The sequence below is a fragment of the Andrena cerasifolii genome, chromosome 7 (genome assembly GCF_050908995.1).
Source record: "Andrena cerasifolii isolate SP2316 chromosome 7, iyAndCera1_principal, whole genome shotgun sequence".
Taxonomy (NCBI): Eukaryota; Metazoa; Arthropoda; class Insecta; order Hymenoptera; family Andrenidae; genus Andrena; species Andrena cerasifolii.
Genome location: NC_135124.1, coordinates 10,921,314 through 10,940,889, shown reverse-complemented (window position 1 = coordinate 10,940,889; position 19,576 = coordinate 10,921,314). Strand labels below are relative to the sequence as shown.

Sequence of the window (19,576 nt, the reverse complement as noted above, 5' to 3'; positions counted from 1 at the left end):
ACCCTTTGGAACAACACGAACGCGGCCCAAGAGGGTTCGTCTTACCGCGCTCGGGCGCGTGTCGTGGGACTCGGTGTGCGCCCACACGAAGGCGAACCCCGTCCCGCTGCGTACACACATGGCACCAGAACGAATTTATTTAACCCAATTAAGGAACCCTGCCGAGAATCTTCGGGCGTCTGCTCAGCCAATTGAAAGTTACACGTGTTTTTGTCAGCTCTCATTTAACGCCAAAGCTCGCGCGGGGAGGTGGCGTGAAACCAGATACGAGACGAGCAGGAGAGATTAACAGGAGGAGAAAAGCGAGAGGGTGCTCTGTAAACGAGCAAGTGTTCGCCTCGAGAAGGAAGCCCCCGGTCGACGTCGCAGGCCACCAAACGCGTCGCTTGCACGAGGAATCGAAGGAAACGGATATAGAGTTTCAAGATCGCCCGGGGAAGATCGATCGATTTTTACCCTGCTTTTAATTACCGCCCGGCTATGTAAAGAGACAACGTTTCAACGTGATGATTGTAATCAATGCACGAAACGCAGCCTGTCAAGCCAGCAGAGCGAAAGACGAAGGGGTAAAAATCTAAACTGTGATAGGTACCGTAAACTGGGGGAACATTGGCATCTACTTAACATGTATTAAAAAGGAAAAGGAAACAGATTTTATACATTTTCACACTTGTATTACCATCACAAACGATGCAATGTTATAATAGGATACCTAAACAAAATTTAAAAATGTTAATTAAAAAAAAAACAGTAAAATAAAAATAGTAAAAAATAAAGCATTTTGAACATAAAAAGAAACAAATTTAAGTGTTAATTTAAGTTCAGATGAGGTAAAACTTTAACTTTTTAGCAAATGTAAAAATTTGATGAGGTAAAACTTTAACTTTAAAGCAAATGTAAAAATTTTAATTTTTATATTATACAGCAAAATGTTCCAAAAACATGTCAATATTCCCCCAGTTTACGGTAGGGGAGACAGGGGCTAGTTGATACAGGTGCAAGTTGATAGAGACGAATTATCTTGACACCGTATATATGTAGCTCCATTTGAGCAAGATATGTGAAGTTTGCTGTTCAATTCTTTCCTACGATCCAGCATACGAGTGTGCACATTGACGTTAACAATCGGTTTTTAACTGTTCCGTTTATATAGAGAAAAAGTAAATAGTTTTGATACATACAAATTGATCGTCCCAATAACATTTTGTCATTCATTTTGTATCTATTTTCCCAACTTTTCATTTACAATATATTAAAGAGGAAGGACCAAAGTATATTTTAGCATTTTTGTTATCAAGTAATCTATTCAAACATAAATGAAAAGCATTGAAAACTGAGTAACGTATCAACTAGCCCCGATCTCCCCTACGTTTTACAGACGTTGAAAAAAATAAATAAATTCCCGGGAAGCCACGCAAATGGAAACATTTCATCAGGGTCCATTTGTTCCTTAAAAGTGAACGCGTACACCGCGCGGAAAGTAAATTTAATCTTAGTAATTCATTGGACCATTAACCGATCCCAATATCTACCGAAATTCAATTGGACGTAACGAATTCCGACCGCGTAGGTATTTTCGCTTGCTCCGTGGTTTTTAAAGATTTCTTTGCGTTCGGTCTGCCAGCGGCCCGGCTAAATTTCTCTCTGTATTACGCGTAATATGCATGTCGCTTTTTATTGCTGACCATACGCAGGGATCCTACAGAGAGGGGAATCCAATTACTATCTGCGCCGCATTTGGCATGGTACGAACGGACTCCATCCGCTTGGAGTTGCATCTATTTCGCATCAGGTGGAAGCCAATTGTGCTAGACCGGACCGAGCCAATCGCGAGTCCCGCTCAATAGTACCGTACTAAATTATTATAATGCCGGGCGAACAAAGCATAGCTCCCCGGAAATTCTATGCTAATGAATTACGAAATCGAATCTGATCCCTGGCTAACGTTTGCCGCGCCGATACACTCTTCTGGATTTAATTACGTCGGCGTCGTAAACGCGTTTGCCTCGAGCGCATTTTTTTCATTGTCCGACGCCGATCGATGAGTGATTCTGGTTAATTGCTGGCGACCGTTCGTGCAGGTATTTGGAGAAAAATATCACCACCGGGCGCGGGTGGTATCCGGACGGGAAGAGAGCGTTGTTGATACTGGCAGCATCCTCATCCCGGCGACTCGTCAATTACGGGACGCGTAATGAATGAGCGCCTTCATAATTCGCGAAAAAAAACTTATCTCCTCGCCCCTTTAACGCATCAACGGATGCCGTCAACAGGCGCCCGTGCGCTTCGCTTAGCCCGGGACGTAGTAATGATTCTACGGGGACACAGAAGTAAATGTAGAAGACCCGCCACCTTCGTGTCTCTGCTATTTCTCGTCGCAACAGACCGTATAATGCGCGCACTGCCTGGTGTCGCGACAGAGAACGCGCACGGGTATATAGAAGAGGCTTCGACCGAAACCTCGTCTCGACGATCCTTGATGGAAATTCAGAAGTTGCGTTTCCTTTTTCCCTTCTTCTTCTCCTTTCTTTTTTCTTTTTTTTTTTGCCAAAGCATAATAAGACTTACGCGACAGGCGATAAGGGTTTCACGCGTGAAAAACAGGACGACGCGCCCCTGCAACCCCCATTCAGAGGACGCGAACGTTATTAAGACCGTTCCGCGGTGAAACCGAACGTTGACTTAATGGAGTCAACGTCGCAGGATTTCATTCGCGCGCGTTCGTCGACGACGGCGAGCACGTCGGGAGAAAAGGGACGATAGAAAAAGACGAAGACATTTCAGTGCGACGCGTACTCTCCCCCGGGGGAGAGACCCAATATGAACGAACCTAGAGTTCAAGATCCATGACCATGGAGACAGGCGTGCGCGCGCGTTAATATTGCAAACGCATTTATACTATGTGCGTGGAATACGCGAGAACGTTGCCACGCACCTCTGTACCCCGTACGAAGCTTCCCATTGCACCGTGCACTAATCACGGTAAAAGCCGTAGCTGGCGCCCGTTATATCCGTTATCCGGCTGTGTCTTGCCTTACTTAATGGAGATATGAGAGACGTTACACTCGTCTGGTGACACGTCTATCCCGCTTTTCTTCCCTTTTTTCCCCCCTTTTTTTTTGTTTTTATTCCTAGTAATGCCGCGGGGACATTGTTCCACAAACACGAGCCGCCGCGGCCGTTGTGTCAACACGCGGCGTCGACGTCTCCTCCGTTCGCGCCGCGGCGCCCCATGTCCAAAATTACGGGCGTGTTTGCGAGAGCGAAAGAAAGCCACGGCCAATAATCGGCACCCTCTGCCACGTAACACGTTGAACCAGTTCCATCCCCTCGATGGGGTATCGATCTCTCCTTCGATCGACCGAAAGGGACCAATTGTTCACGGCGGAGCCGCGCTCGATGGTCGTCGACGGGGATGAGCAGCCGGCGCGAAACGTCGAGCGATCGTTATTACGCTCCCGTAATTACCAAGGACGGGTGTAACGTCTGAGTCAATTAAATACGCCACGCTCAATCATTACAGTTTCCGCGGGGGAAGAGCGCGCGCGATCGCGTGCTTTCCTGGATCACCAGTCCCGCTGCTAGTCCTGTCCACCTGCGAGCACTAGGGCAAATTGTGATTTATGCGGCCGACGCGTTGCCGGCTGACGAAAGAGAATTGTTGGAACGGTAATGAGTTATGGGTGACTCTCGCGGCCTAATGCAAATATATGGCCCGCTGCTGCGTAATCAGCCACTCGGCTGACGTGCCGCGCGCTCACCACGCGGAAGAATACGCCGCCGCCCGTGTCCAATGATCGAGATTTTTTTCTCCCAGAGTGGAAACCGTTCGTGGAGGGCTCGCGATCGCTAGTTAACGTTTTCCCATGGTGTTCCGCTGGCAATCGTGCGCCGCCGCCTGCCTCCTTTATCCATCCCGGGACCCCTCGTTCAAACAACACTGGCATATTTTCTGCGTAACTTCAAGGGTGAACGAAGGCCTAGACACCCTTCACCGGCACAGAGGCCGCGATGCCGCTCGATCCAACGCCCGAGTTACGACGTATGTACGTATGTATAATCACCACGACTGCGTGCCTCTAATTTGCAAATTCGATAATATTCGTTGCGCAGAGATCGCGCGGTTAAATCACGCACGCAATTTAGCCGAGGGTAGCGGGATAAATTGCACGTTAATATCGTGGCTCGTTATAACGGTTACCGGATATACATATTTTCCGTCCGATCCGATTCGGCGGCCCGCCTAGCCGGAAACGGAATTGCGCCCGAATGCGATAATAAACGCGAGCTAGTTTCGAAAGGGCGGCGCGCAGTCTCCGCGATAGCAAGGGTCTCTAGGGCTGTATGCTCGTTGAACCAACCCTTGATAGGTGCACTTTCGGGGTAGCCGGCAAGCCCCCCACGCTAGTGACTGTGCTTCAAGCCTCGAGTGCCCAGCGAGACGCGCAAGAGCGAAGGGCTGCCGCACCGCCTGTGTCACGAGACGAGCTACATCCAGGATGAAATTTCAAATATTTCACGGGGGGGCGCGTGGAATCCGCTTTTTCTTTTCAAGAATCCTCCTCCCCCGAGGCCCAGCCGAAAACCACTCGAGAATATTTCTAAATAGTATCGGTCCATCCTCCACTCCACTGTTCTCGTCCGAGAGGAGCAGGGATCCGTGACGTTTCTCCAAATTAGTAGCCGCCAGACGTTTCCGTAAACTCACGCTTCGCGGCAGGCGTACGCACACCGCGAACTTAGCCTTTACGAGGGGAGCGTAACGCTCTCCATGCCCGTGCGGTTTTATGGCCTGTCAGAGAGTATCGGCCGATGACATAACGCCACCCGTAAGTCTTGCTTTTCAGCCGAGATTGCCTGTGCTTTGCGCCGGAAGCGCACATGTTTCAAAGGCGGCTCCCACAAAGCGGGTAGGGGAAGAAAAAACAGAGCCGCGCCGACGCTAGATTCCCATCTGTTCTGCCTCGTCGTCCTGAAATTACTGGATTCGTGGCTTCTTTCGGGGAACGGGACACGGCCGAATTCCAGAGGAGCTTGAAGCATCGCAAAGTAGCGCCGGTAGACATCTCGATCGTGACGCGATCGATACCAGACCGTCGCAGATCCGTCGTCTAGCTTGCCCCGGACCCGTCACACGGATCTCCGCGATCATCCTGCTCGATTGAGCCGCGAGAACCTGACGATTTAAGCTGGAGGAGCGGCGCATCATTGTCTCTAGCGACTGCCGCAGGTAGGGGCATCCGGTGCGTCGAACGAGGGAGTGACGTTCCTGTGAAAATTTCGTTAAATCGTTGTCGGCAAAGGGGGTGGGAATAGACGACAGACGATCGTGCGATACGAACATCATTAGGGATATGAAACGCAGACGGTCGGTGTTCCCTCGTGCGTTTCGCCCGTTGCGGATGGGCGTATGAAAAATATCGCTTCTCCGCTGCTGAGCAGAGAAGAGAACGGACTGAACGGATTTAAATGGCGGGTAATTAAAAAACGGGAAGCAAAATCAACCCGCGGTTACAGCTCATTAGTTTTCAGCGGCTCAGAACGGTGACAGAGGCTGCGAAAACGCGACGGCTGAATACGCCGGATATAGCCAGACGTTATGTCATTCGGCTGGCGGCGTGTGCGTGTCCCGCGGCGGCGTTAATTGGCCCCGCGATGAATATTACAAAATACCGCCGGCTGAAAGGAGAGCCGCGTTTTAATTACGATATAATGCGTGCCGGTCGAGTTACTAGCGTGAAAGACCGATACGCGCCTCTCGCGTTACGCGACGAGCAAACGCCTCGCTTTCATCGGGGAACCCTTAATATGGGAGTCGTTCAAGGAAGTTTCCTTCCAGGTGGCATTCATCTCGGGAGGGAGGAATGACGCGGAACGTTTGCAAGGAGCGCGCGAGAAAGGTAAAATGGCACAGCGATGGGAGGAATAATGGGATTTACGGCGCTGCGCTCTGCTAACATAGGCTTTCGACTACGCTGACGCGGAGGCCGAGGGTTCATTGACTAAACGGCGGTACAAAGTCGCGATGACGGCTGTCTTTGGATACTGCCCGGACAAAGTGCGGTTTTTTACGAATGAAAGAGCATAGATATTTAAAGGAGTGCTATCGCTGCGTTTACTTTCAGGTGGAAGTGAAACTGGTGTTTCGGTCTGCCGATAGAATCTCGTACGAGCAGTTTGAACATTGGGTATATAAGAAGTGTTGCTCAAACGATTCGCGCGTTAACGCGGAGATGTTATTCACCTTGCTGGATAAAGATTGTACGTAACTATCCTCCACGGAACTAGAAAGTTCACAAGTAACTCCGTTGGAAACTTTTTGTAGACAAAGGGTATTTGGTATTAGAGGATTTCTGTTCCGCGAGCAAGTCCGTTGATTTGAAGCTACCGTCCTCCGTCTGGCAGACGGTATTCAAGGAACTGGATCATTACAAGAAAGGGTACATCGATTTCGATGAATTCACGAGTATATTGTCGGTTGTATAAAAGATTACAACGAGGTAGTTTGATCCGAGGTGCACCTTTACTTAGGTACAAAGCAAATATGTAAATAAAAAAGACAAAGGAAAGCTTCGTATCTTATCACAATCTCGTAACGTATTTACTAAATTACCGCGCTATTTGTAACCTTACCGACTATGATACAGTCCTCGCAGTTTTGTACAAAAATAATTACAATTTTATAGATTAAAATACAGTCTTAACAATAATATACAGGACGCGTTGCGCTATGTGCAGTCAATAATCGTAATACTATGACACATTATACTGGCACGTATAAGAGTTCGTCAGATGAGAAGAAATAAATATTTCTGTCGGATGGTGTATAATCAATTTCACTCCTTGTCGGAAAACTCTTGACTGGCCAGCTGATAGAAGTGGGAATCGACATTTTGAATCAGAAGATTAGGCTCGTCAAACTCTAGAACCTCCCCGTCTCCCATCACAAGAACTCTAGAACATGCACGGCCATCAAGTATAAGCGGGAGCTGCGAATAATAAGAGTACCATACCTATCACAGTGCATGATCGTCCTTATCCTATGCGCCACAGTGATCACCGTGGCCGCCTGGAAGGAAGACTTTATCGTCGTCTGAATAAATTTATCCGTCTCCTGATCAACATTCGCCGTAGCTTCGTCGATACAGACAATCTGCGGGCGAGCATTAGAAACTTAATGTTACACGAAACGCGACACCCCAAAAGATTAGTAACAGAGGAATGCATAGCGGTACCTTGGCGTTATGCAAAACTGCTCTAACTAAGCAGAACAGCTGCCTCTGACCCGCGCTGAGGTTGTTACCATTCTCATCTAAAGTGGCACCAAGCCCTCCCAGGCGGTACACTAACGAATGAACCTTACATTTCTCTAACGCTTTGTATATATGCAAATCCGGGTACTGATTCAGAGGATCCAGATTCTCTCTAATGGTACCCGAAAAGAGAAATGGGCTCTGAGGTATAATAGCTAAACGAGATCTAAAAAGATGTATTTGAATTATCGAAGCGATCAGAATTACCAAGTATTAACAAAAACGTTACCTTAATGCGTTCAGCTGTAGAGTCTGTATGTTAACATTATCGATCAGTATAGTTCCGGAAGTTATCTCCCTCAATCTGAACAACGAAGCAAACAACGAACTTTTCCCAGCACCTGTGCGCCCGACAACTCCGATCTTTTCTGCCGGCCGCGTAACAAAAGTTACAACATTCAAGGACGGCACCAAATGATCTCTGCGAAATACCACTTGCCGTTGAGCATTAGCCATCTACAATGAATGGAAGCGTCTAATTGATCGTATTAATTACCTGTACTTCAAAACAACTTCTTTGAACTCGACTACACCCTGGCTGGGCCAAGCGTACGGCGGATTATCTCCTTTCCCAGTTTCCACAGGGATGCTTTCTAAATACTGTTTCACCCGCTCGACCGAGATCATCTCCCTCTCTGTCTCGGTAAATGCGTTCACCACGCCGGATAACAATCCAGTTATGGATAAGGAGTAAGCGATAACAAGACCTATTAAGCCAGGGTCCGCTATGTTATACTGGTGCTGTATAACAGCTATGTTGCTTACTCCTGCTAAAAGAGCAACCCCGATAAGTTGCAATCTTAACGCGAGCCACTGACTCACTGCAATCGACGCGAATTGCGTTTTCTGACTGACTTCCAGCAGAAGCTCGTTCTCTTGTTTGAAACGAGACACGGTGCGAAAAGCTCTGATAGTGGATAGTCCATGCAGGGTCTCGTTGAAGTGCGCGTATAACGGCGAGAGAGCTGCGCTCGATAAACGCTTCAATTCCCTTGACGTTAGTCTGGAAAATGTTTAATTAAGCAATACGTTTCTTTAACGTTCCCAAACGTTTCAGCAGAGAATTGAGAAGAATCGAAGGAATCGATGTACCTATAGTGATTCTGAATCCAATGGTAAATTGGCACAAGTGGAGCTAATACTAAAAGTATCCATGGTAAACCGTACGTCGTGACGATAACTGTTGCAAACAAGCCAAATAGTTGTGCAAATAATATGTTAGCGATAAAGGGGAGGGAGTCGTCAATCGTGTACGTATCGGATGAAAATCTATTTATGATTCTACCGAAGGGTTGAATATCGAAAAACACAGCTTTGGCCTACAAGTACATGTTACGTTCAGTTCAGAATGTCGAAAATTCGACGTTTGTTTCTTACGTGTTTTACATACCCGTATAACAACTTTTAGAAGCTGCTTGTGGATAACGATAGCCGCTTGGACTCCACCATATGCAAACGCAAATGCCCTCATAAGCGTGAAGAGTGTATTAAACACAGCTAATATTGCATAAACTGTTAAATAATAATCAGTAGTTAGACTGTACTCGTCAAGGAAGGATTCTAATCGCAAAGTCTTTGATCTATCCGTAGTGTTGCTTGCTGTATTATTAGTATGAGTGACCCAATATGATAGCCACAGATCTGTGACGTTCTTAGAACTTTGCATTAAAAACATCAAGAGAACTATCGATATTGCTAAATAACGGCCCACAGCATTCGCGTAGCAGGCATACACCCCAAGACGTACAGTTCCCCTTTCTGAAAACTCTTCGTTGAGCAAAGGATCGTTATGATCTCTGTCAGTTCGGTACGCTTCTCTTGGTAAATCGTTTATAGATGTAATATCCAAATCTGAGTCCATAGATTCCGAAGATAATAAGTAGTCTTCCAAATCGGGTAAAGCATCACTCGGTTCACCTTGTTTAACGATCCTGCCTTTTGACATTTCTACTACCAGATCGGCGTGTATTAAATACTGGGTTTGATGAGTACATAATAGTACCGTTTTGCTTTTCAGCAAGCCCAAAACAACATGCTCGAATACGTGGCTGGCGACTTTTGAATCTAAAGTCGCTAAAACATCGTCCAATAAATAAATATCTTTGTCCGCGTACATAGCTCGTGCCAAAGAAATTCGTGTCTTTTGACCTCCACTTAAAGTATTCCCTGCTTCGCCCACGGGCGTTAGATCTTTCTTCGGCAAGGAATTTAAATCAGCCGCGAGAGCACATGCTTTTAGGATAGTCCTGAAGAATACGAAGCGTTTTGTATTAGAATATTTCGCCACGCCTGTTTTGTACAATTCAATACTCACTTGTACTTGTTGTAATCGTACGATTTCCCAAAAAGAATATTATCTCGAATGGTACCTCGTTGCAGCCAAGGATTCTGACTTACGTATGCAAAACCCTTTTCAACATCGTTCACTGCTATTGTGCCACGACTTTTAGTAACTTCGCCCAAAATGCCATCTAAAAGCAGTGACTTGCCACCACCCACTTCTCCCATAATCCCAATTAAGTGGCCCTAGAACAAAATCACTCGGCTTATAAAATTTCCAGGAATCAAGATGAGCTACAGATTTATTACCTTCGGAACTGTAATATTAATATCCTGCAAACTAAAAGAGCCATCACCCTCAAAAGTGATAGTTTTTCTAGATTCTGAGCTAGAAGATGGCGATGAAGTACTTTTAGGTGTGTCGGGATCATTCTGTTCCTTAAGCTGTTGCTTTTTTGTACCCAGCAGTACGTTCTGAAGCATTAAATCTACACCGACTGGCGCTTCTGAATAATACGATGACATATCTGCGTCTGATAACTATTATGAGATAGAATTGGAATAAATAATATTTAGAAATTAGAACTGTCGAATACTCTGAGCTTTATTAGTAGATTGCAGTTTCCACTTACATCTAACATTCTTTGAATTCTTTTTAGTGATACCCAAGCCTCGGTAAGACCATTCAAAACCCATGGAAATGCATTTAGTGGACCTATTAGCATATTCAGCAATGCCATACTAGTGAAAACTGTTTTCGCATCGAGAGTATTTCCAAGAAGTACATACGTAGCAAATGTTAAAATAGAAATCAACACTGGTGTTGTAGCCCAAAAGTAAACGCACAGTGCATCTAAATACTTTCTACCTCTTAAATATTTAATCTCATTCTCTCGTAATTCTAAGCAAGAAAAGAGGATAAATAGTCATACGTGAAGACCAACGGCCGGAAATAAATTCGTGTACACGAAAGTATACTAACTGATAATGTTCCACAAGAAATGATCTTCCCATACATTCAGCTTAATCGCTGTTATTCCGCGTAGTGTTTCACCTGTAAGCCTGACCCTTTGGTCCTTGTGTTCCATTAATTTCGTACTAAGTTTCCCAATTCGATTTGCTATTACTTTATTTATGGGTATAAGCACTATCGCAAAAGAAACACCAGCTAAGAATGAAATCCCTATTTGCTCATGCAGAAGATACAATGTCACAACTAACTGAAAAGATATGCATATAAGGAATTCTTATCTGCCCATCACAGAGAGTCGAATATTCTTAGCAAAGACCAAGTCTCTAATAATAATATCTTACAATTACTACTATAATGTAAAACAAAGCATATAGAGCTACACTAAGAAATTACCTGTAATGGTATGCTCCAAAATGCATGAAAACTTGGACAACTGTTGACAAGTCTATCGCAATCTGTACTCATAAAATTAATAATCTCTCCAAAGTTAAATTGCTGTTTTAATTGAACGCTCGAGGAGTGCAAAGTCTTTCTGTACAATAAAGTTATGACTGTGGAGCGAATTTTTAAGCCAATGATAGACATCCAAAATGTAAAGTGGGCATTGCAAAAAGCCCCTAAAATAAAAAAATTGTCCCTTATACCAAACACACTGAATTATAAAGTTTCTTATGTTTATATGAAATCAATTCAAGCATTAAACACTGTCTACAAACATTAGTTGGCATACTTTAATGCGTACCTATTAAAGCACTAATAAATATTAACGACGCGTACAAGTATCCATACGAAATGGGTTCATTCTTGTCTTCAACGAACCCAACCAGTTTATTCAACAATATTGGTCCCATAAATGTAGTGCAGTCAGCAATAAATTTTAATATTCCGACTGAGTAAAACTCCCAACCAAAGCATTTATGTAATAAACGGAATAATGTCATTTCGTTTCTAATAATTTTTACATCTCCTTCCGCCATTAATTCAGTATTTTCCATCCTGTTATTAACATCGCTGGGCTATAATATAGTATTGTGCGTTTAAGAATCGAAACTTCTGTCTTCTGGGGGAGCAGAGATAACGAAATTTTAAAGTTACCATAGTTTGAAAATATTTATCGATCTTCCGACTAATCGTATTAGTACTGACATATTCTGGTAAATCGAACAGATCATCCGAATGATTTAATACCCCACGAACACCCTTTTCCAGTAATAGGTGCACCCAGTGAAACGAGAGCTTAGAGGTTGTCGTTGCATTCTCCATAGCAGTCCCAAGGTAAGTTGGGTCTTGCTCCTCTGGGAATCTTACGTAAGAAGAATTAGGAGTACTCAACAGTGCAGTCCGCTCTCCTATCTATGAACATATTTTTTACCGCTCTGTGATATCTGTGTTTATTTAATAATCTATGGTTCCTGATATCACAGTCAATTTGTTAATGGCACATGTACTCGGCAATGTACGTTTGAAATCTTTCACATCGATAAGCATGTAGAAACGCTAGTCACTGATAATACTACGAACCACTATATTGGAAGCAAACAACTTATAATCACTTACTTCATTAAATCGAGATGATCTCATATCTTGTAAACTATTATGACTCGGTATCAGTGTTATAGCATAGAGTATTAGTAGAGTGACAACACTGATACTAAATCCCAATGACAAATTCGGCAAAACATCTTGTGGAGTATATTTCATATGACTCCGCAGTAATAATGTAGAAATGACGATTAATAAGAATATCAATGCTCGAACCATCACAGGACCTCGTGGATTAAAATCCCTCCCTCTCCTTAAGCTTAATATGAAACAAATGTGAACAGCCCATGCTATTCCTTCTGTACCCGCCACGAGGTAATCGATAGGTTTGGCGGATGTAATTTTGTTCTCGACTGCATTTAATGCTGGATTGTAATCTTGCGTATCGAGGGTAAGAGAAGGTTCGGTTACATTTTCTACACGACCCTTTGGGAAAAACACTGATTTCGTAAAGTTAATAGTACGATCCAGTCCATCTTTTAGGTGATATATTATATTTGTCATGTTGAAGGCTAAATCCGAATCATTATTCGACGTCATAATATTCCCGTGTGGCAGCAAATTACTATTAGATGGCACATTATTCGGTGGATCAATAGTAGTATTAGTTAAAATTATATATGCTCTAATTATAGGAAGGATTACAAGGCACACCGTAATTAAAACTCTCAAGTTTATGACAAAATTAGAGCCTAAATGACGAGGGGGATATAGATTTCTTTTACCGCAATGATATGCGGATACTATTGCGATACAAAATAAAACTGGAATCTGAAAGTTACAAGAAAAATGCTCAATAAATACAAAGTGTGCTAACATATGCGAACTATGTGTAAAAGAAATTAATCTACTGATATAGAATTACCTGGAGGCAAAGTTGTTGGAAGCAGACATTGAGATCATGTGTATCTGGATTCAACGGCTTAATGCCTCCATGGTATCCACAAAATTCTGTCCAATTCCATTTCCATGTTTCTCCGCCACCATCGGTTAACCAATTATTATCCATATTTTAAAGCTACGAAAAATCTAAGAAAAGAAACAGTGCTGAACAACCACACAATTGTACAATATAAGATTCAAACTCCAATCGAGTATTACGTGGTATGTGCAACAAATTACTGCTATTAAATTGATTTTATTACTTATCATTCTAAACAAGTTACTTTCAATTGCAAATTACTGTGGCAATGCTTTCAGGAGAATTTTACTTTCAAAGCGACTTTTGTAACGAAAGATCTATCGTATTAAAAAATACTTACCTATCAAACATATATCCTGCTTTATACGACAACAACATATGTGGATTTCTTAATATTTGTCACGCGTTTCGCAAAGTATTATGTTTCGGATTAATTCTACCGAAGGATTCTTGGTTTACTTGGTTAAGTGTCTGACAGTCAGTGGGTGTCGATGACGCATTTGATTGCATTTGATACGGCGTGCATCGGCGTGTTGCCAATCCCAAGAAGGGAGAACGTTGCGATAAAAACGAGAATTTAATATGCAATTTCTTATGATATATGTATCGAAATATTAACAAATACGCAGCTACGATATAAAAGACACTATTGACAAAGAAATCTACAGTTCAATTATGGTGTTCAGGCTGTCTATTTATGTATAAATTAAAGGACATAAGTTTGGTTAGAGATGAATCAAAAGGAAAACACGCAAGATTACGTACCGGGGATGACATTAAAGGAAAAAGATAACAATGACCTGCGACAAGGTATTCTGAATAAAGAAGAGGACAATACAGATTTAGAAGAACTGTTAAATTATGTAGCTAAAAGCAAAGCGATCTTTAAGAGCCAGCAAAAGGATGATCCAGACTTGACTCTTGCTGAGAAATTAACAATAGCTCGTAATGTCTTGGGAAAGAGCTGTTGTTTGTTCTTATCTAAGTTTGGGCATTATATGAAAGAGGAACATTTAAAATACTTTGAGAAAAGCAAAGGCGAGGATTACGAAGTTGCCCACCATATTAATAGATTACAAAGATTCTTTAACAATTCAACGAGACAGACCGACGTACGGAATAGGAGATATCAGGCTCTGAAGACTTTAGTTGAGCGGGGAGATTACTTCAGTGAAACCGAGATGATGAAACGAAATCCTTTGTTGTACGATCATCTGGTTGGACAGTATATGACCGAAGAACAAAAGAAAAGGAGGGACAATATAGATACCAAGAATATTACGTTTGTAAATCTTTTAATGGAGAGTATCGACAGAGACATCGTGAAAGAGAAACAAAGGTTACAAGAGGAGGAAGAGGATAATGTGTTGGAAGAAACTGAATCGGACGAAGAGGAAGATGACAATTGTCTTTCAGAGCGTTTAAATGAAATCATAGAAAACACTCACTGGGGTAGATTATCCGAACCAGAGAACAAGGCGCAGCATCAGAACATGGCCAGGCAAGGAAGTAAAAATCTATCTAGCATCTCGACAGCAGAGAAACAAATACTCAAACAAGAATTTGTGAGCAATATGTATCAAAATTTCTTGGAGGGGAAAGACTTAGATTTTGATTATAGGTATCTAGAAGATGTTTTCACTTCTAACAAAAGCGTTTTTGTTTACCCATACGTGCTAAATACTTTTCTAATTGTTTCAGCACAGTGGATAACAACGAAGCGTACGATAACATAGACATAAGATCGCAAGACGAAGAAGACAAATATTTTGATTCAGAATCTCCCGAAGTTTTAGATCCATCTGAAGATACGAATGAAATTCAGACAGAGGATGAACTGGATATTTATATGAAATCGCTTAAGGTTAATTGATATATTACAGTTTATGATCGGTTCGCATAAAAGATTCTGATTCACAGAAAAAATTATTTATTCAATAGGAGCAGGTCACTGCAAGTACACTCTCCTCGGATAATTTTGTATGCGACGATTACTCTCAGACGTAGTTCTGTATATGTACAGTAATATAAGTACAACATTTGTAAATAAAAACCCTTGAAATCACTAAAGATAACAGATGCTCATTTATCAAAACGAACAACTAGATCCGAACAGTTGGAGAAACATGCAGTTTAGTAGAAGGAAACGCATTGAAAGTTTTTCTTAAACTCCAAATGTTAATCTCATAATGGAACGATACAAGTTTGTCACAATTACAGAGGCACTTTTCATTAAGTTGCACACACGTTCATACATACATACGAGCAGTTTCGTCTGATGGTGTGTATAGGAATGTCGTTTCTTCTATGTACATATAACTAATGCATATATAGGTGTGCAGAGCGTGTCACTTTCGTCGCTGGGTGTTTCAAGTGCGGGAAGCGAGCGTTCAGTTTGTTAAGAAAGAAAATGGTAAGTGCAGATCTCATGATCTGAATTTCAAGAAGCATGTGAAACCCTTGCTTGCGTAATCAATTGACTAAACGCCAATCAAATTTGACGAAAAATATACCCAACTATCGTGAAGAAAGTTATCTTAATGTCATTAGGGTTAACTGTCGCAAAAAATTTCGATGTTTATGTTTAACAGCTCGGCGAATGTTTAAAGTCCGATTGATAGTTTTTTTTATCCCCCATCGAGTGTAGTGGAAGAAACATTTGTGCAATGCTTTCCTTTTATTGTGCGACAGTTTGCCGTAAATTATAACCTTCGGTATTAATAAAACATTGTGTGAGCGTCGTTGAATCTTGGAGATTGTAACGTTTTACTTTCAGCACGAATTTGTTGTAAGCCCGTAGTGATATCAGTGAATTATTTACCGCTTACATGCTTTTCTTTTTAAATAGTTATTAAAGGGGATAGATTTGCAGCTATAGTTGCTCTCGGCTCTCTGCGTTTTATAAACGTAAAATAGTGCATGCCTGCGTTGAATGGCTTACCTAGCATGGTACTACCTGGTATTCCTGGTAGGTATCTTTGTTTTTCTCTCAGCCAATGACACCCGCCATAACCGGAGTAGAAGAGCAGGAGAAGCTACTCGAAGATGCGATCGGCGTCGTCAAAGTACAAGCTTTTCAAATGAAACACTGCCTGGACAAATCCAAATTGATGGACGCATTGAAACATGCTTCTACGATGCTGGGTGAACTTAGAACTTCTCTTTTGAGTCCCAAGAGTTACTACGAGCTGTGTATCCTTATCAACTTCAATTAACCAGCCCGCATCGTGGAATGAACTTGAAAGAGTTCTTATAAGTATTTACTAGCCCGCCTTACATTAAATCTTAGATATGGCTATTACGGACGAACTGAGGCACTTGGAGCTGTATTTGTTGGATGAATTTCAAAAAGGAAGAAAAGTCACAGATTTATACGAATTGGTACAATACGTTGGCAATATTGTCCCTAGACTGTAAGTCCGATACATGCATACGATAACAACACAGATGTAATACATTATTCGCGACAGATGCATTATTGATGAGGCTTTGATGATAATATATTCCATACTGCAGGTATCTTCTTATCACGGTTGGATTAGTATATATCAAAACAACGCCTGGTTTAAAGAGAGATCTGTTAAGAGATCTGGTAGAAATGTGCAGGGGTGTACAACACCCTTTAAGAGGTCTTTTCTTAAGGAATTATTTACTACAGTGTACTCGTAACATTTTGCCAGATGTTTCCGAAGACGACGATTTGGATGGAAGTGTATGTATCGAAGAGAGAGAGAGAAATATCCAGCTTATAAGTTTACATTCTCTGTATTTTTCTTTAGGTTCGTGACAGTATAGATTTTGTCTTGATGAATTTCGCAGAAATGAATAAGTTATGGGTGCGCATGCAACATCAAGGTCATAGTAGGGATAGAGAGAGGAGAGAACGAGAAAGAGAAGAGCTTAGAATTTTAGTGGGAACTAATCTTGTACGGCTTAGCCAGTTGGAGTCAGTTACATTAGATAAATATAAAAAGGTGGATGTCAGATGTATTCCAATCTAGATCTTTTTAAATTACTAACTAATAATAGAATGATTTTCAGCTTGTTTTACCAGGAATCTTGGAGCAAGTAGTCAGTTGTAGGGATGCAATTGCCCAGGAATATCTTATGGAGTGTATAATTCAAGTAAATATATTTCAGCATATTTGTAGCTGATATAACGACATGATTGTGAGTAATGTATTTTTATGCTTATTTAGGTTTTTCCCGATGAGTTCCATTTACAAACATTAAACGCATTTTTAAAGTCTTGCGCCGAGTTACAAAATGGTGTAAATGTGAAGAATATAATCATTTCGTTAATAGACCGTCTCGCAGCGTTCAGTCAAAGATCAGATGGTGTAGGAGGACCAGGAAGTCCCAATCAAGTGCCAGGAATTCCACAAGATGTAAAGCTCTTTGATGTTTTTAGTGATCAGATTGCTATCATTATACAGGTTGGTATGGTTATAATAGTATATAATAAAAAACTTTACTTAATTTATAAGTTTTATGATGATTCGATACTACACACAGTTGATATAAATATGATCGAAGTTATCAATAACAAATTATCCTTACTCACCAAGTTTAAGTCTGAAAATGATTTGCCATAACAGTTACTGATCTTTCCGTTATTTTTTACTAATGGAACTGATTTCCTTTGCAGACTAGACAAGATATGCCTCCGGAAGATGTGGTTTCTCTTCAAGTAGCTCTCATTAACTTGGCACACAAATGTTATCCCGACAGAGTGGATTATGTGGATAAGGTTTTATTAACAACTGTTCAAATATTCCAGAAACAAAATGTAGATAAGTATGTATATATAACGATATAGTTCAATTAAGTTTCTGTGTGCACAAAACTACATATATTAAGTGTGAATAAATTTTCAGGCTCGAGTATAATAGCGCTGTGTCGAGAGAGTTAGTAAGATTAATGAAGATTCCTATAGATAACTATAGAAATATATTAACTGTTTTGAAACTGGAACATTTCGCTCCATTATTAGATTACTTCGACTACGAGGGTAGAAAATTATTAGCTATTTATATAATAACAAACATTTTGGAAAACGAAACTTTAATACCAACTCAAGAACAAGTGGATTCAGTGCTTTCCATGGTGTCTCCCTTGGTGCAGGATCAGCCGGATCAGCCCAACATAGAGGAAGACCCTGAAGATTTCGCAGAAGAGCAAGGCCTACTTGGCAGACTGATACATCACTTTAAGTCTGAGACAGCTGATCAGCAGTACATGATATTAAGTGCCGCTAGAAAGCACTTCAGTGCTGGTGGAAATAAGAGAATAAAATACACTTTACCGCCGATAGTATTTCAGGCTTATCAACTAGCTTTCACATACAAGGGGTTAAAGGACCAAGTTAGTAAATTACTAAGGCATAATACGATTTTTCTGAATTCGGTTTAACCATTACTCTTTGTAGGATGAAATGTGGCAGAAGAAGTGCCAAAAGATCTTTCAGTTTTGCCACGCCACCATTACTGCATTAATGAAGGCTGAATTAGCTGAGCTACCGTTGAGACTGTTCCTTCAGGGTGCGATAGCAATAGGAGAGATACGTTTCGATAATTTCGAAATGGTCGCTTATGAATTTATGAGTCAAGCGTTCTCCATATACGAAGATGAAATAAGCGATTCCAAGGCCCAGCTGGCAGCTATTACATTAATCATTGCTACGTTTGAGCAGATGAGCTGCTTCAGCGAAGAAAATGCAGAGCCAGTGCGTAACCAATGTGCTTTATATGCTAGCAAGTTACTAAGAAAACCGGATCAATGCAGAGGGGTTGCTACTTGCTCGCATATATTTTGGTCCGGGAAATCATTGGCAACTGGAGGGAAAGAAGTAAGATTGAATTCTTCTAAAGTATTACGCGAATAGCGTTATATAATTATAAAGAACAGGAACTATACTTTATTTATACAATTCTTCTAGATGCAAGATGGAAATAAAGTATTAGACTGTTTGAAGAAAGGTATTAGAATTGCAAGTCAGTGCATGGACACATCGGTTCAAGTGCAACTTTACGTCGAATTGCTAAATCATTACATTTATTTCTACGAGAAAGCAAACGTAGCGGTAAATATTATTTCTATTTCTCACTATTTTTATTCGGAAGAACGAGCCGTTAAGTAACCATTGTTTGCAGGTAACTGTTCAAATCTTAAACCAGGTGATCGCGAAAATTAGGGAAGAACTTCCGAATTTAGAAGTCAGCGAGGAAACTGAACAGATTCAAAAACATTTGGCCAACACGTTAGAATATCTAAGGAACAGAATGGAATCGCCTGAAACGGATAGCCTATTATATCAGGGGCTAGTTTTGTAATGCAATCATCGTGAATGATAATTTTGTATATAAGAAACTCTGCTGATTATTTTATTAAAATGATTACAAATTGTGAGATTAAACGCTTATTAGTTAGTAGATTATCGCAATTCGAATGGCGGAAAATTAAATTGTCTATAATGCATCGAAAGTCATTTGTTGGATCGTGAAACGTAACATGTATAATTGTTATAATAAAACTTTATTGTACAGA

General features: G+C 41.5%; 4 protein-coding genes across 11 annotated transcripts in view; 3 read left to right on the top strand and 1 right to left on the bottom strand.

Annotated features, from left to right (window-relative positions):
* LOC143371332 (EF-hand calcium-binding domain-containing protein 11) overlaps positions 1 to 6,781 on the top strand; it is an 18,959-nt gene extending 12,178 nt beyond the window's left edge. Inside the window, exons 2-4 of the mRNA XM_076816364.1 lie at positions 5,840 to 6,058; positions 6,126 to 6,261; positions 6,326 to 6,781. Coding sequence (XP_076672479.1) covers positions 6,026 to 6,058; positions 6,126 to 6,261; positions 6,326 to 6,486 — 330 coding nt within the window. The 5' untranslated portion in view covers positions 5,840 to 6,025 and the 3' untranslated portion in view covers positions 6,487 to 6,781. The remainder of the gene's footprint in view (positions 1 to 5,839; positions 6,059 to 6,125; positions 6,262 to 6,325) is intronic.
* Positions 6,576 to 15,425, bottom strand: LOC143371325 (ATP-binding cassette sub-family C member 10). 4 transcript variants are annotated; one of them, XM_076816349.1, is made up of 17 exons: positions 15,294 to 15,422; positions 12,974 to 13,137; positions 12,124 to 12,879; positions 11,662 to 11,919; positions 11,309 to 11,582; positions 10,960 to 11,183; positions 10,576 to 10,813; positions 10,226 to 10,494; positions 9,903 to 10,133; positions 9,628 to 9,839; positions 8,704 to 9,559; positions 8,406 to 8,632; positions 7,810 to 8,316; positions 7,543 to 7,734; positions 7,236 to 7,479; positions 7,014 to 7,153; positions 6,576 to 6,954 (listed from the first exon to the last, which is right to left on the bottom strand). In XM_076816349.1, exons 2-17 carry the CDS (start codon positions 13,115 to 13,117, stop codon positions 6,837 to 6,839), a joined length of 4,890 nt encoding a protein of 1,629 aa, XP_076672464.1. In that variant the 5' UTR covers positions 13,118 to 13,137; positions 15,294 to 15,422; the 3' UTR covers positions 6,576 to 6,836. The 4 variants fall into 4 exon arrangements, with proteins under 4 accessions (XP_076672464.1, XP_076672463.1, XP_076672462.1 ...); XM_076816348.1 differs by having other exon boundaries at positions 15,290 to 15,417; XM_076816347.1 differs by lacking the exon at positions 15,294 to 15,422 and adding an exon at positions 13,371 to 13,527.
* Positions 13,561 to 15,092, top strand: LOC143371328 (coiled-coil domain-containing protein 97-like). Of its 2 annotated transcripts, XM_076816357.1 has the most exons (3): positions 13,562 to 14,651; positions 14,732 to 14,894; positions 14,972 to 15,092. In XM_076816357.1, the coding sequence occupies exons 1-3, from the start codon at positions 13,762 to 13,764 to the stop codon at positions 15,035 to 15,037; spliced, it is 1,119 nt and encodes a 372-aa protein (XP_076672472.1). In that variant the 5' UTR covers positions 13,562 to 13,761; the 3' UTR covers positions 15,038 to 15,092. The 2 variants fall into 2 exon arrangements, with proteins under 2 accessions (XP_076672473.1, XP_076672472.1); XM_076816358.1 differs by lacking the exon at positions 14,972 to 15,092 and having other exon boundaries at positions 13,561 to 14,651; positions 14,737 to 14,880.
* On the top strand, positions 15,346 to 19,576 carry LOC143371326 (vacuolar protein sorting-associated protein 35-like). Of its 4 annotated transcripts, none has more exons than XM_076816352.1 (12): positions 15,346 to 15,443; positions 16,003 to 16,222; positions 16,320 to 16,443; positions 16,547 to 16,742; positions 16,810 to 17,004; positions 17,072 to 17,155; positions 17,230 to 17,466; positions 17,679 to 17,827; positions 17,908 to 18,394; positions 18,459 to 18,878; positions 18,969 to 19,112; positions 19,183 to 19,576. In XM_076816352.1, exons 1-12 carry the CDS (start codon positions 15,441 to 15,443, stop codon positions 19,360 to 19,362), a joined length of 2,439 nt encoding a protein of 812 aa, XP_076672467.1. In that variant the 5' UTR covers positions 15,346 to 15,440; the 3' UTR covers positions 19,363 to 19,576. The 4 variants fall into 4 exon arrangements, with proteins under 4 accessions (XP_076672467.1, XP_076672468.1, XP_076672470.1 ...); XM_076816353.1 differs by having other exon boundaries at positions 15,347 to 15,443; positions 16,024 to 16,222; XM_076816355.1 differs by lacking the exon at positions 15,346 to 15,443 and adding an exon at positions 15,645 to 15,818 and having other exon boundaries at positions 16,024 to 16,222.